The sequence below is a fragment of the Opisthocomus hoazin genome, chromosome 16 (genome assembly GCF_030867145.1).
Source record: "Opisthocomus hoazin isolate bOpiHoa1 chromosome 16, bOpiHoa1.hap1, whole genome shotgun sequence".
Classification (NCBI taxonomy): domain Eukaryota; kingdom Metazoa; phylum Chordata; class Aves; order Opisthocomiformes; family Opisthocomidae; genus Opisthocomus; species Opisthocomus hoazin.
Window position 1 is genome coordinate 15,845,484 of NC_134429.1, and position 14,379 is coordinate 15,859,862.

Consider the following 14,379-nt stretch of genomic DNA (forward strand, 5'->3'; position numbering starts at 1 on the left):
GGACAGAATCACCCCCAGCCCAGGACCCCCCCCGGCCATGGTGTGTCCCCCCCCCCCGCCCCCCCCATGCATCCCCACAGCCTGGGGGACCCCCAGATCCCTCCCCCCCCCCGCACCCCTCCCCGGGACACCCAGGGCCCCCCCAGCACCCATCTCCCCCCCAGTGCGGGGAGGGGCTGGGGGTGCTCCCGCAGCTCTGACACCCACAAACCCCCCCCAGGCCGGGGAGGGGTCCCCGCTGCCCCCCGACCCCGCAGCACCCACAGCCCTTGGGGGGTCACCCCGGGTGATGGGGGCTGACGAGGGGCCAGGGTGGGTGACAGGCGCTGTCACGAGGCTTCCAGGGCTCCAAGAACAATTTTAATTCCGATAACGCTCGCAATTAACAGACAGAACGGTAACGGGGCCCCCCCTCGCACCCACGCCCCCCACCGAGGGACTTGGGTTTTGCCAACGGCGTCAGCTCGAGGAAGAGATTTTTTGGAACATTAAAACAACAAAAAAATTGAACAGCAAATTTGAAAAACTCAACGGGATTCCCAGGGAGGAGCGAGGGCTCCAGTCCGGGGAGCGGTGATGCTCCCGCCCGCGGCTGGGGGAGGGAGGGGCTTTGGGGCCAACGCCGTCGCCCTGGGGAAGACGCGGGGCCTCCGAGCCCCCCCCAAAAGAGGGGACCCCCGCCCCGTGCTCGGCCGAAGGGCAGCCGTGAGTCTTCGGATTGAAGAAAAAAAGAACATTTAAAAGGCGGGGTTGGGGGGCTGGCGGGATGGGGTGCGATGGGATGGGGTGGGATGGGTGCCCCCCACCCCGCCCCCCTCCCACCCCCCAACTCCGGCCAGCCTTTAGAAAAATCCAGCTTTGAACAAAATCCAACTCTCCGCCTCGCGTTTCGCCGCCGAAAAGGCGGCAAAGGAAGAGGGAACGTCGAACGTGTGCGGCGACGCCTCGACGGCGCCGATGTTGAAGCCCGGCCACGGTGCGCGGGAGCTACAGACGCGGGGGGAAAGAAGCAGCAACCCTAAAATGCCGAGTGCGTTCCTGGAAAACGAGGAGAACGGAGGGAGAAAACCCAGCCCTGCCCCCAGGAAGCGCGCCGCCCTCTGCGCCGTCGCCAGTTCCCCCCCCGGCACGGGGCAACGGCGCGGGCGGCAGTCGCGGACTGGAGGAAAACGCCGTTATCAAAAGTTGTTAAAATACCCCGTTTCTAAAAAAAAAAAAGCCAGTTCAGGCAGAGCGAGCGGTTAGTGAAAGCTCAGCCAACGCTGGGCCGCGGGAGGCGGGGGGGAGCAGCCCCCCGCTGCCGTGTGGGGTTAAATAGATGATTATTATTTTTTTTTTTATAATTTTTTTGGTGATTTTTTTTTTTTTATCTGAAAGAGCTAGACATTCCTCACGAGCAACGACGTCTTCACTTCCATGCGGTGAAAGATGGCGGACGGGAGCCGGGGTGGTCGGTAAGCAGGTTACGCCCAAGGAGCGGCGGGAGAACGGCTCGCCGCGGATCGCCGGGAGAACGCCGCCGCCGCCGCCCGCGCTCCCGCCGCCGCGCGGCTCCCCGGCCTTCCCGTCGCTTCCCGAAACCCCGCGCGGGGAAGGCGGGCGCAGGCAGGCCGTCCCTCAGTGCAATCTGCTTCGGCGTAAGGCATCTTCCGTTCGCTGGGGGGGGGGCAGGCCTTTCGCGATGGGTTTCTGCTTCCGGAAGAGTCAAAGAGTTCAGTCCCGCGTCCACCTTATCTTTTTTTTTTTTTTCTTTTAATGCCCTACCATGGCCAAATCCTCTTCCCTCCGGGTCGCTCCCTCCTTCGCCAACGCTGGCAGAACCATCAGTGTCCAAGCAAACCAGTCCCTGGGGAGGAAAGCACCAGTGCGAGGTGACGCCGCTTCCAGGACGGAGGGGACGCCAGCGCGGGCTTACGGGGAAAAGCGGGGTGGGGTGGGGGGGAACCCCCAGACTCACCTTTAAAGCCCTCTTCGGGCATACAGACTGGGGCCGGAAAGAGAAAGGCGCGGCGTTAGAAGTCGTTTCCAGAAGGATCTTACGCCCGCGTGGCGGCGGAGCGCCCACCCTCCCGCCGGCAGCCGCAGGGACCCACCGACGTCCCCATTTTCCACCTTCACACCCCAAATCCGACCCAAGCCCTGGCCGCCAGCCCCCCCCCAAACCCCGAAGCCTTCCCGGTGTGCGTCCCCCCCCGCCTCACCCTGCATAACGTCGTCCATCGCCGCGTAATCAGCAATTGGTTCGTCAGCCTGGGAAAACCAAAGCGAGCAGGGGATTAACGAGGAAGCGGCCTCGTCGGGAAGCTCGCAGCGCGAGCGGCGCGGCTCGAGGGGAGCGGGGACCGGGCCCCTCGCCCAAACACTGCCGGGGAGCAAGCGGGGAGGACTCGCTCCCTCACTGCGCTGTCTTTTGGGCCGGTCCGCGCACAGCTCAGCAGCAGAGGCCAGCTAATAAACACTCTTTAAAATAAATTTTAAAAGATACAAAAAAATAAAATAATAAAATATAAAAAAATTAAAAAACAAAGAGTAAAATATATTAAAAATATAAAAAGAAAAAGAAAAAATAAAAATAAAAATATATAACAATATAAAAATAAAAATATAAAAATATAAATATAAAAACAAAAATATGTAAAAAATATAAAAATTAAAAAGACAAAAATAAAAATATAAAAATAAAAATATTAAAAATATAAAAATAAAAATAAATAAAAATATAAAAAAATAAAATATAAAAAATAAAAAATATAAAAATAAAAAATATAAAAAATTTAAAAAATAAAAAAAATTAAAAAAAAAAAGTGAAATAAAGAGGGTTTTCCCCCTCCAAGCAGCAGCTCCAGGAGGAACTCGTCAGGTTGCCGAGCAGTGGCAGGCGGGCATGTGTAGCGCACGGCGGTTTTCCCCCGCGCCGCGCCGCGCTTTCCCTTTGCTTGTATGAAAATCGGGTCAGGCCGCTGCCGCGTTCGCCTTCGCAGCCCCAGCCTCGCGTTACCTTCAACAAAATGACGGACTCGGGGATGACTCCCAGGCTGCCAAGCGTGGCGGTGTCGTCGCTCAGCATCTTCCCGTCGATGGACAAGTTCTGGTCGAAGGGAGCAACTGAAAATGCATGCATGATCTGGGCCAACACAATGAGACACGCTGACTTTGTGCGCAGGGGAAACACCGTACCGCCGCGCCACGCGAAAACGCCGCGTCCCGCAGAGCCACGCCCGGCCTTCCGACGCCGCGCGGGGCTGTCCCGCTCTCCCTCCGTCCCCTCCCCGCCGCCGGCTCCTTGTTTCACGTCCTCTCGCTCGAGACGACTCGCTCCTCGGAGGAAAAACCACCTTACCTGTATTTTCAGCTCTTTCAGCGTCTGGTTAGCGGAAACGAGCAGCGCTTTCTCCCCTCGGACTTTCCGGTGCCGGGTGCTCCGCCTGATGCCTTGCTTTTGGTAAGCGACGTAGCTCTGGTGCGAGATCTTCTGGCGTTTCACGCCGCCGTCGGCCTAGAAACGAGAGGCAAAGAACAAAATCAGGAGCTGAAGGCTGGGAGCGGGGGAACAACCCCTCCTGGCCCCAGCTGGCGTTTCGGTCGCGCGAGGGGAGGCACGACGCGCCGCAAAGCCCCTTCGAAAGCGAGGCTGGAGCGGAGCGAAGGGCTTGCCTCGGGACCGCGGTGCCTGCCGTTGAACGCCAGCGCGGGGCCACGCGCACCGGTCACCGCCGGCATCCGACCTCTCCGAAACCACAGCGATGGCGGGGGTACGGCCGCCAACGCGGGGATTTAGGACGCCGCTGGTTTCGCCGGCCCGCGGCGAGCGGAGGAGGAGGGCTGTCCCGTCGCGCTGACTCACAGGGACGACGCAAAAAACCAAGGAACCTGGTGGGGGTTTTGATCTCTACCTGGTTAAAATCTGGGTCTTGCTCCCCCTCTGGCTTGTTTTCCTCCCTTTCCTCTTCAGCTTCGGAGCTGCTCACGTTCAGCTCAGGAGCAGCGTCCTTCATTACCTGAAGTCACAAAAATCATTCTCCGTAACCAACCCCGCGGCACCAAGACCCAGACCGTGGCCTCCCGGCGCGCAGCTCGCACCGAGGCGGAGCGGGAGCGACGCGGGGATCCGCTCCAGGCGCTCCGCAAAGGCCTGCTCCGCTCCTCCCCAGCTGCATCGAGGGACTCGGCTCCGGAGAACCAGGCTCTCCACCGAGCTGCAGGTGCTTCCTGCGGCTCCGGACCTGCCCTCCTCTCCAGGGAAAGTCTCCAGGGGCCTGGACTGATTTCTTTCCCATTAGCTGCCTGCGTCTGTGTTCGTTTAAGTGTATTACGAAAGCCCTAACGCGGAGAACGGAGCATTATCTGCGAATTAAGACACTTATCCATCCCTGCAGCAGACCGACCGAGGCACTCGGCACCATTATTTATGGGTCTGGAGGTTGTAAGTAAATGAAATCTGAAAAATTTACACCAACGTATAAATGGAAGGGATGCTCAGCTCTGCGTAAGTCACTGCAGGAGGCGTGGGATCTGCCGGCCGTGAATCCACGGCCACGCTTCGGCTGGAGCTGGGGTTTGCAGGAGCCCAGGAGACTGGCACGCTCTCCCATCCTGGATGCCCAAGAGCTCGCTTCTCCATCAACATATTTCCAATTAACGACGCAATCACAACCCCCAAACATCCAGCACCAACCGCAGCCTCCTCAGAGCCCTCCGGATTCCAGCAGTGCCGCCCTGCGCTGATTTTACACGGCTGCCGCTTCCCCGCCGCAGCGTCAGCCAGGGGAGGTACCGGGGGGCCGCAGAGCCGGGACGAGGGGATGGGAAACGCTCCCCAGTTTTGCAAATCCAAGCCAGCAGGGAAGGAAGCAGCGACTTCGAGCGCCGCAGTCCTCGCCGGCAGCGCTGCCAGCGGGCATTACTGCTGCTCCGCGTCTCGCCGAGGCTGCCCTGCTAACGAGGGATCTCACAGGCAAGCTCTCACCCCTTCTCTCCAACTCCAGCTGCTCGGTGAAGAACAGCTGCCTGGGTTTTGCCAGCCCCATGTGCGAGCAGAGTCCTGTCCAGCACCAGGGAAAAAATCCAACCCTCCCCCGCACCACAGCCTCGGGGTTCAGCCTCCAGACGGGCTGAACACCCGCAGCTGGTGGCTCACGAGCGGGCTGCGCGCTCTGCGTCTCACCACCGAGGGAGAAACCCCCCCAGCCTCCGGCGCCCCGCGGTTCTCCGGGCTCCAGCTCCTCCCTTCGGTTGGCAGGGAGGTGGAAATCGATGAGAGGCAAAAAAACCCCGCCACGCCGCAAAGGTGCGGGGAACGTCTTTCTCCGAGCTCGCCCAGGAGCTTTGGTTTCCCCCTCAAAGTGCAAAACAAGGAGGAGGACTGGCTTCAACCAGCTCTCGGGTACCTGTACAGCCAGTTCGAGACCTGACCCTGATCCCTTCAGACACCAGCAAAGCAGAGGCACAACTGACAGCTTCGCAGGGGATCCTGAAAACCATCTCTACACTCACTGCTGTTTCATCAGCATGGACGTTCAGGGCTTATTCCTACTCAGGAATAAACATCACTTGAGCAACCAAGGAAGGAAATGACAAATATTGGCGAGGAAGGAGAACAGGTAGAGCCTGCTAACACGATTATGAGGACAGAAGTGGTTACGACATCGCCTAAAACAATCAAAGTGAACACCCGCGAAGCTACCCGATAACGCAAAGGATTCCGTTTGGCAAAAGGAAGCCTTGAGGAGAGCAAAATTTTCAGCGCAGCTCCAGAGTTCTCCCATTTACTATTTTTGCCAAAGCAACAGCATCCACGAGTCGCAGAGCCGGGTGCTTTTCACCCGCAGAGAGCAGCCCTGCCCGCCAGCACCGGTCACCCAGCGTCCCCCAGCAGCAGGTCCCAGCCCCGCGGGGACGCAGCAGGCTGCGCCAGCCCTCTCGCCGCCGTGTTCCAGTCGTTATTTGGGTACTCGGTGCCGTTTCCGTTACACGAAACGGAGCCAGAATGAGCGAAGAGGGAGAGAGAGAGCCCGTACCTTTTTATTATCCACCACTTTATGGATGTAGATGGTTGCCTGGGTGTACTCACGCAGGTCCCGCTGCTGTTGGCATAACAGCCCTTCTCTGCACTCCGGACAGAGTTCTGCGGAGGCACAAAGGAAAAATGCATTTACTTGCTTCCGCTCCCTGGAGACCCCTGCCCAACCCCTCTCACCGCTAACCCGGAGCGGATCACGCTAGCAGGGGCTCCTGTCAAGCTTGGGACCCCCTCAGATCCAAGCCTTTAGCCGAAAAAGAGCCATCTCTCGGGGAGCTGGCACCAAGTAGCAACCGAGCAGAGCACAGAGAGCAGCAAAAGGTTCACTCACGGGGCTCAGAGGTGTAAAGCGCGCCCTCGGGGTCCGCCCCGGCAGCTTGCGTTCGGGTGATTTTGATGACGTGATCCACGACAAAGAGTTTTTGAATCCTCTCCCACTCGCTGGGCCATATTAGAGCTATACTGTGCAAAGGAACAAGAACATGCTTTATGACGTGGAAAAGCCAAGCCTTGAGCTCCTGAACAGCCTGCCCTTTTCTTTTTTGTCTGTTAATGAAAGAAAAGCTGCAAAAATCAATTCCTAACTCCAGCTAGAGGGGAGGGCCCGTACGCCCAAGATAACAGGGTTAAGAGCAGCGTGTTATTAGTGACGCTGTTCTGCTCCAGGCGTGCTGGAGGGAGGACGGAGGAGGAGAGGAGTGGAAGATCTGCTGCTTTTAGTTCTGCATCACTGCAGAAGCAACGCTGCGGAGCATGAACTGCAGCCCAGCGCTCCGGGGGCAAGTCTCACGGAAAGCAAACCCTAAGCGAGCTGGATGTTTCCATGCCCCGCTCAAACCCAGGGTAGTTTATTGTCAGGAACTAGCCAAGCTGAAGTAAGCTCTCTTTTCTCCTAACCCAGCATCCTTTGACAATGTAGGTCTCGCCTTGTATGAAGGCTCAGGTGAGCCTCAGAATTAATTTTGTCCAAGGGAAAGCCATTTGCTCCTCGTGTTGCTGCGGCCCAGCAAGCCTCCAGGAATGTTCCCCGAGGCTTGCGGGAGATGAAGGCACCTGGCAAAGGCAGACGCGTGAAGAGAAGAAACTCACAGTTTGGAGTCTTCTTTGGTCATGGAAGCGTAGGTGAACATGAGGCCGCCGTGGGGGCAGAGCAGAGCGCTGTTTCCGACCGAGGACACGGGGCTGCATCGCGTCGGCCTCCTGTGCGGGCAAAGCAAAGCGGCTTGCAAGGCTCGGTCAGGTTATTTCACAAAAAAACCACCACTCTGCAGGCAGCCAAGAAGAAATCGCAGGTGTGTATTTACAGAAGGCATTCCAAGAGGGAATATTAACCTAACACTGACGAGGAAATCAGATCTGCGTTCCCGCACGCCGCAGAATTGCTCTCCTACCTAGCCGAGATTTCCCCCTCCTACCACCAGCAGCCCCTGGACACAGGGCTGAGCGCTGACCTTTGCCTAGGACACAGCTCCAGACAGATGAAAACGCTAATCGGGTTACTATCTAATCCAACCATCTGGTTAAGACACGGTAAACAAGGAAATTTGGTTTCTTACAACGTATTACAACCGATACCAGCCCTGCAAAAATCAGCTTCCTTGTTTCCACACAGGCGAACTACGCACCGCACCGGGACCCGAAAGCAGAATTGGTGTCTGCAGCTCCCCCAAAAAGGTTTAAAAAGCACCAGAAACCTCAGGCCAAGTTACCTGACAAATTTCCTCCATTCTTCTACAAAGAACTGCGAAACAATATACAGCTCATCTGTCTCCTGGAGGTGAAAAGAGAAAAAAGAAAAAAGATCTTTTTTAATTATCCGACAACAGAGAAGGGATGACTGTTCAGCTCTTTCTGCCGCGCTCATTCTCTTCGAGACCTCAGTGCTTTTACCATGACAACTCCACCCAAGCGCACCGGGAAAGCCACGTAAAATACTTTGGGATCAAGCGCTAAGCACTTGCGTTCCTAATCTCGTGTTTATTAGAAAGGTAATTTAGCTTTAGATCCAATTACCCTCCATTCGCAGCAGGAAACCGTCATTCTCCCCGGAGCAGCTGAGACTCCGCAGCACCGTGTTTCCCCTCGCCGGGTACTCGGGGTCTAAGGCAGACGCCTCTCTCCGGGCGAGACCACCCCACCCTGCCTCATCTGCTTCACCAAGCACAATCCAGAAGTTTCTCCTTGCGGCAGCAGCAGGGATTTGAGACCACGGCCGTGCACCCTCACAAGGCAGCGGTTTTAGGATAAACCGTTGCGTTCCTGCCCTGAATAATTTGCCGTGAGATAATCTGCTCCTGGATGAGAAACCACCGAGATCCTAAGAGCTGGGTGACAAACTGATTTCCGCGCTCACCCATCCTCACCGCCTTCCCTAATGCGGATTTAAGGGCTCATTCCACCTTTCTGCAAGAAAATTCAGCACACCTAAGGAATATATATATATTTTTTTCAATCTCCCTTCGTCTCCTCTAGATTAAAGCGCTCCTCTTATTTTCCACCCCAAACCTCAACTGTTTTGGGTAAGGAAAATGCAGAAAGCTTGAGGGAAGATATCCCCAGCTCTTTTTTATCAGGCTCCCTTGGGAAATTCAAAGCGAGCGGAGGACGTAGCCTCGCTGCCCGGAGAGACCCTCATATTCCGAGCTGCCCCATGGCGATGGGCTCCAGCTTTCCATCACCTACCCCAGCTACAAAAGCAGAGCCAGCCAGACACTACCCTTAAACACTGCCGGTAGGACCTGGCAGCTCTCCAGCTCAGCACAGAGCGTTTGGCATCGAAACCCTTTTGGGGCTCCCCGGTTCCGAGCCGTGGATCCGCGCTGACCTCAACACGTATTCGGGGCTGGAGAAGGCACCCGAGCACGGCAGGCTGCCCGAGCGACCGAGGCAGGCACCTGCCAAAGCAGCTTGGCAGGATCTAAGTCTCCATCATTAATCAGCGCCGCGAGACGCCCGGGAGCCAAGGCGTGGAGCCAACGGCTTGGGCCATTTCTTCCGAGCTGCCTCGAAGTCCCAGGGAAGTCCTGGCGAGCTGCACGCTCGTACTGGGGAGAAGCTGGTACGAGAGGTTTTCCACGACCATTGCTCCTATTTGCAGGGCTTCAGCGTTTAGGGAAGCTCCCCCCGAGCTCTCGGGATGCAGGAGGATGCCGGAGCACACGTGAATTTTGTCTGACCAGCAGCAAAAGCCTGGCCTGCACGGCAAGGCAGATGGAGGGCGGCGGGGAGCTGCCCCCACCGGCACGGCCGCACCGCTGCGGTCCTTCTAGGGGCGGCTGTAACCACAGCAGCAATATTGTCGCTGCTTATCTAGCTGACTCCGGGCCAGCGACAGCGACGCTGGCACGAGCCGTTCTCGTGTATCTGTAGCAGGGCGTTGTGCCAGCACAGCTCATCGGGGGAAATCACACCTCGGCAAAACACACGTGTAAGCTCCGCCGGCACCGGCTTCCCAGCGCAGGCACGGTCTCCCTCGGACCGAGCGAACGAGGATTGGGCAGTCTCTCTCATAGGTGAAATAAAATTTCATAGCGAGAGGGGTAGCAGCTACCAAAAACCTCCCCCAGGCCCCGCCACGCTCCCCCCGGTCACCCTCCTTCCCGTACCTGAGGCCAGCTGCCCAGGCAAGGTCTGCATTTATCGTGAAACAGGTTCTGGAGAGAAGTTTTCTGCTCGCTGGCCATCATCTTATGCAGAGCTTCGTTTTCCTCCCCTTCGCGCTCCAAAATCTGCATAAAACAGTTAATGACACCACAGCTTCAGTTCCTAGCTCCCAGTAAAAGGAGGCATTACTCTCCTCCACCGCGTTGGGTCGTGTTAAAAAGAAAACCAGAAGTATAAGCACGCATTTACAGTCAACGAAAGGGTAGCACTCTCTGGCATTCAAATACCTTGCACTGGGAACAGCACTCTTTGTTGTTTGGGAATTCAGGGGCCTTTGGAAAATATTGCTTGAGTTTCTCCCAGGCTTCCTTCGAAACCACCCTCCGCTCGTTCTCAGAGATGCACAGGTCACCTGCAGAGAGAGCCAACAGGAGGGCTTTGCTCGTGAGGCGCTCAGCGATGCTGTGCAGCCCGAACCAGATGTAAGAGATTACAGAGCGTAAACGTGGGGGAAGATATTCACGCGCTTCTCAGCCAACACCGTGTCAGCAAAAAAAAAAAAGAGCGCAACCAACACACAAAGTCACCTTCAACTTCTTTATCGTTTCCTTGTTTCGACAGGAAAATAAAAATATGACTTTTAATTCATACAAATGTCCTTTAGATTTCAAAGCTCACGGACCCAAGCAGCTGATCAAACACAAGCGGCGGTGAAGAGACGCTCGGAAAAGCAAGGACAAGCCAGCGGGGGCACAGGGCTACGGTTTTCCGATCTCAGCTACCCATGGCTACGCTTTTACGGCGACTCCGTTTACCACGCTGCAGATTAACCCCGTGCCCCACGAAATGGGAGCCAGGTGCTTTCTGAACCCTTCGACCAACAAAAACTCCCGCTGTAAGATCTCAGACGGCCCCCTGCACCCTCTCCAAGCACCTCAAAATCTGCAAAGGACAGATTTTGCACCCTAGATCTGCTCTAGGGAGTAACTGGGGTGTGAAGACATGAAGTAAGGTTTACCAGCTACCCCCAGACAACTCGCCTGCTGGATTTCCTATCCTGATGTTCAAGCAGCTCAAATATACCCCATGAACGGTTTCACAGGAGGCCTTTGTGTCTGTAGTTTTAGCGACAGGAGTATCTGAAAGGTCACGCTCACGCATTCGGACACCACGCGCACGCACGACGCCGCGCGCTTCGGCAGACAAACCAGGCTCGGGCAAACCGGAGCAGGCGGGGGCTCGGGGATCCGACCAGCCGCCCGCTCGCAGGCCGCATGGTCGCCAAGGGGCAGACACAACCGCGTCTCCATCCCAGGCAGCGGCTGGGAAGCCAAGGCACGGCTGTGTTACAGGCGGCCGCGGCGAGAAACAAGAGGAACGGTCGTTGCAACACCGAGATGCAAACCGGATTTGGAAGCAGCATGGGAATATCCACGCCTCGACGTGGGTTTCACCAGCAAGAGACAAGCGAAACAGCAACGGCGAAGCCGCGGCGTGTCCAGCAAAGGGCACGACACCTTATTCTCTGTATTCCTACCGCCTGAAGAGCTACAGAAAGAAGACGGGGAGAAAAGGCTCCTTCCTCCCCACCCTCCGGCAGCTCTTTAACATTGCAAGCAGCTCCTCAGCCCCACGGACCCGTCAGCTCCAGCCAAGCCTGGATTTCTGCCAGCCCCCGAAGGGAAAAAAATAGCAACGCTCCCCTCCTGCTTTTCCTCTCACAAACAAAGGTCGGGCTGGACCGCCTCGATGCGGCACTTGGCCACTTGCTCTTCGTCACACACGGTCAAGCGGACCAGCTTTACCATATGAGGAGGCAGGACCAGGCTGCTTTCCAGAGCCAGCAACGATGGGGGGGGGGGAAAAAACCCCATGGAGCTTGTACAAATAAGTGCCTTGACACCGTGTGATTAATGAAAACAGATTAATATGCTGTTGAGAGAAAGAGGTGGAAAAAATCAGATCTGGGTGTGCGGGGAACAAGTGCTTTGCCATCTGGAAGATGATGATCCTAACCGCTGCTGATCCTGCTTCCCCCTCCCACCGACCAGGGATGCGTTTTGGGCACGGACATCACAGGAGTCTTCACTTGGTATCTGGAAAAAATTATTCGCTGGGGTTGGGCAGCTACTGGAGAGCAAGAAATTGCAGCAAAGATGCAAAGGGACTTCTTAAGGGAACACCCGGATGGCGTTTCTGGAGGCCAGCCAGACCTCAGCAGTTCGGCGCTGGCTTTTCCAGAGCCTGCCATGCAGGCAGAGGCTCCCGCCACGGCAAAGTTAAGGCTGTAGGACCGAGACTGCAGATGTGCTGATAACACTCCAGAGGGAAATTTTAAAGGTGGAAAGGGTGTTTTCCGTGAGTAATCGGAGGTTAGCTCAAGACGATGAAATCTGACCTGCCAGTGCCCCCATAGTTAATATTATTTATTCTGAAATGACCCAAAGTCACAGATCAACTAGCGATTTACCAGCTGAATATTTTCAAAGGCCTCTCGGCCTACTTTTATCATGTCTGGCTACATTAAATGTTTCAGCACCAGGCTGCATGCGTTTATTCAACAGCAGCAGCCTCGAGGCAATGGGAAATACGGCGTTAAAGGCTCTGAAAAACAGCTAATGCCGTGACAAAGTGCTTAAACACTCTGCTTTCAAATGAGGCTTTATCAAGCCATTACTCTACATCCTTGATTAGCCTCGATGACAGAAGGTGTGCTGCTAATTTCTGGCATGTTTCTTTCTTGCTAGGAACAAGACTGAGCATCCCTGGCAGGGAAATCCATGCCTCCAAACCAGAGCTTACTAGAACAGAGTTCTGTCTGGGAGCGACCTACAAGTGAGATCTAAACAACAGGGTAGCCAAGGATGTAGCTAATGAACTGTCGCTTAGCAAAACAACCAACATCGGGTCAAAACCTTCTGTAAATAGACACCACAGCACAGCAGGTTGGTAAATCGATCTCCTTAGCCATCGCAGATAAGCCCATGTTTCTACAGTTGTTAGGCAAGCGCTCCGGTTTTTATGTAAACCGAGATAATCAACGGATACTCTCAGCTCCCACCTTGACCGATTCACACCACTTGTTTATCTCCTAACGCTCTGCGAGCTTCCAAGTGGCCGCAGATCCTCGGTGCTGCCCTCGCTCCATCCCGTCGCTTCGGTAGCGAGAGGAAGAGATGCTCGCTTCCGCAGCCCAGCGTCTCTGCGCTTACAGCCCCTTCACCGCCTTGCAAAACTCGGGCTGCAGCACGACAGCGCTCGCAAATGAAAGCTGGAGCTTTGAGAGTCAAGAAGCACCAGGCCGATGAGGATTACGCGCATTTCCTCCGTCACTATTCATGCCGGCCTCAGACGGAGCAAAGGCTACAAGGTTAATGTCTTGAGCAGTGGGCAACAACAGACACATTCAGCTTCATCCCCCGCTGAGGCTTACCGTGTGGGCAAACGATGTCTTCATTAAAATTTAACTCCACTTCCTCCTCTCTCTTTTCATTTGATTCATCTGATTGAAAAAAAAAAAACAACAAAACAAAAAACCACAAGAAGATTGCACAGAGTTTCTCTCCAAAGGAAAAGAAAAATCTTTTGGGGGAAAGAAGCAGGGTTGCATTTCAAATAGCAGCAAAACCCTTAACCCGAGGGAGACTTTGGAAGCGGATTTGTTATTCTCAAACGTCTTGGCCTCTGGGCAGGCGGGATTACAGCCCACAGGCCACGTAGGAGTGCTCTGATGTGCGCAGAGCACAAGCCGGTCCTTTGTCAGGTTACAAAGGACGCATTTGTTAAGGCTTAACCACCACAGGGGTTCCCCGCTCCCAAAGATCTGAGTTCAGCCTAAACACAAGCCTAGGTGAGGGCGCAGGGAGCAGAAACCTTCCCGGCAAAATATCCGTCCGCTCTTTGCCTTGAGGATGCGGATGGAAAGCAGACGCTGCCCGACAGCCTCGCGGGGAGCCTGCCAGGGGTCCGACCGGCCCCACGTTAACGTACAAGTTACAGTTCAGAACGGTGGCTCCACAGACGGAAGCGCTGCCCGCCGAGTCGGGAGTATCACAAATGCAATCCTGTGTTCGTCTCTAACGACCCGTCTAACGAGCAAGTTGGCTTGCAAGCCATTCAGAGGTACCACTGGGAGTCGCAACCTGTTGTGGAACCGAGGTCTCCACCAAGGAAGGAGGAGCGGTAACTCAGCGGAGAAGTGCCCTTTCCTGGAGATGGCCCCACAGCAGCGCCGGCTTACAGATCCCACCAGGAGGGCTGCCGAGCTCCGGGAGCCTTCCAGCCCAAGATCAATGCCATTAGCCCGTCACCTCCTCTTTCATTCAAACAACCTTCTTGCCCTCAGTTTCCAAACAAAAAGCTCAACAAAACATCCAGTTTCCACAGGTTTAAAAAGCAGAAGGCAAACAAAACCCCCAGCTATTCTCACAGACTCATGACCTGGGCATGGCAGAGTTCAATTCATGATTTTTTTTCTCTAGGCTGTGCTTTCCCAGTGCCGCTTTACCAGCTGTGCTGCTTCACCCACAGACCTTCGCAGTAAGCGACTTCATCCCTTCCCCAAGGTAATTTTCATGTTTCCTCCTCCCTTCTGCTCTCTCATTCAGATAAAAGTGGATGAACAGATCGTGCGTCTGGGGCGGTAATTTCACACAGCTTTGTAAAACTACTTATTTCCTCCTCTTCTTCTCCAGGTACCAAGATCACCCAGCAGTTTTGAAGCTCATAAAATGAAAAGCTCCTGAAATGAAGGAGTT

At 55.3% G+C, this 14,379-nt stretch overlaps 1 protein-coding gene across 3 annotated transcripts in view; it reads right to left on the reverse strand.

Annotated features, from left to right (window-relative positions):
* Positions 1 to 345: 345 nt before the first annotated feature.
* Positions 346 to 14,379, reverse strand: part of USP48 (ubiquitin specific peptidase 48) — a 30,874-nt gene continuing 16,840 nt past the window's right edge. For 2 of the 3 annotated variants that reach the window (XM_075437306.1, XM_075437305.1), the window contains exons 15-27: positions 13,056 to 13,124; positions 9,910 to 10,034; positions 9,625 to 9,747; positions 7,729 to 7,790; positions 7,109 to 7,219; positions 6,351 to 6,481; positions 6,018 to 6,124; positions 3,894 to 3,998; positions 3,341 to 3,496; positions 2,999 to 3,124; positions 2,202 to 2,250; positions 1,958 to 1,984; positions 346 to 1,846 (exon numbers count right to left, since the gene is read on the reverse strand). In XM_075437306.1, coding sequence (XP_075293421.1) covers positions 1,824 to 1,846; positions 1,958 to 1,984; positions 2,202 to 2,250; positions 2,999 to 3,124; positions 3,341 to 3,496; positions 3,894 to 3,998; positions 6,018 to 6,124; positions 6,351 to 6,481; positions 7,109 to 7,219; positions 7,729 to 7,790; positions 9,625 to 9,747; positions 9,910 to 10,034; positions 13,056 to 13,124 — 1,214 coding nt within the window. In that variant the 3' untranslated portion in view covers positions 346 to 1,823. The remainder of the gene's footprint in view (positions 1,847 to 1,957; positions 1,985 to 2,201; positions 2,251 to 2,998; positions 3,125 to 3,340; positions 3,497 to 3,893; positions 3,999 to 6,017; positions 6,125 to 6,350; positions 6,482 to 7,108; positions 7,220 to 7,728; positions 7,791 to 9,624; positions 9,748 to 9,909; positions 10,035 to 13,055; positions 13,125 to 14,379) is intronic. The other variant, XM_075437307.1, reaches the window with a different exon arrangement.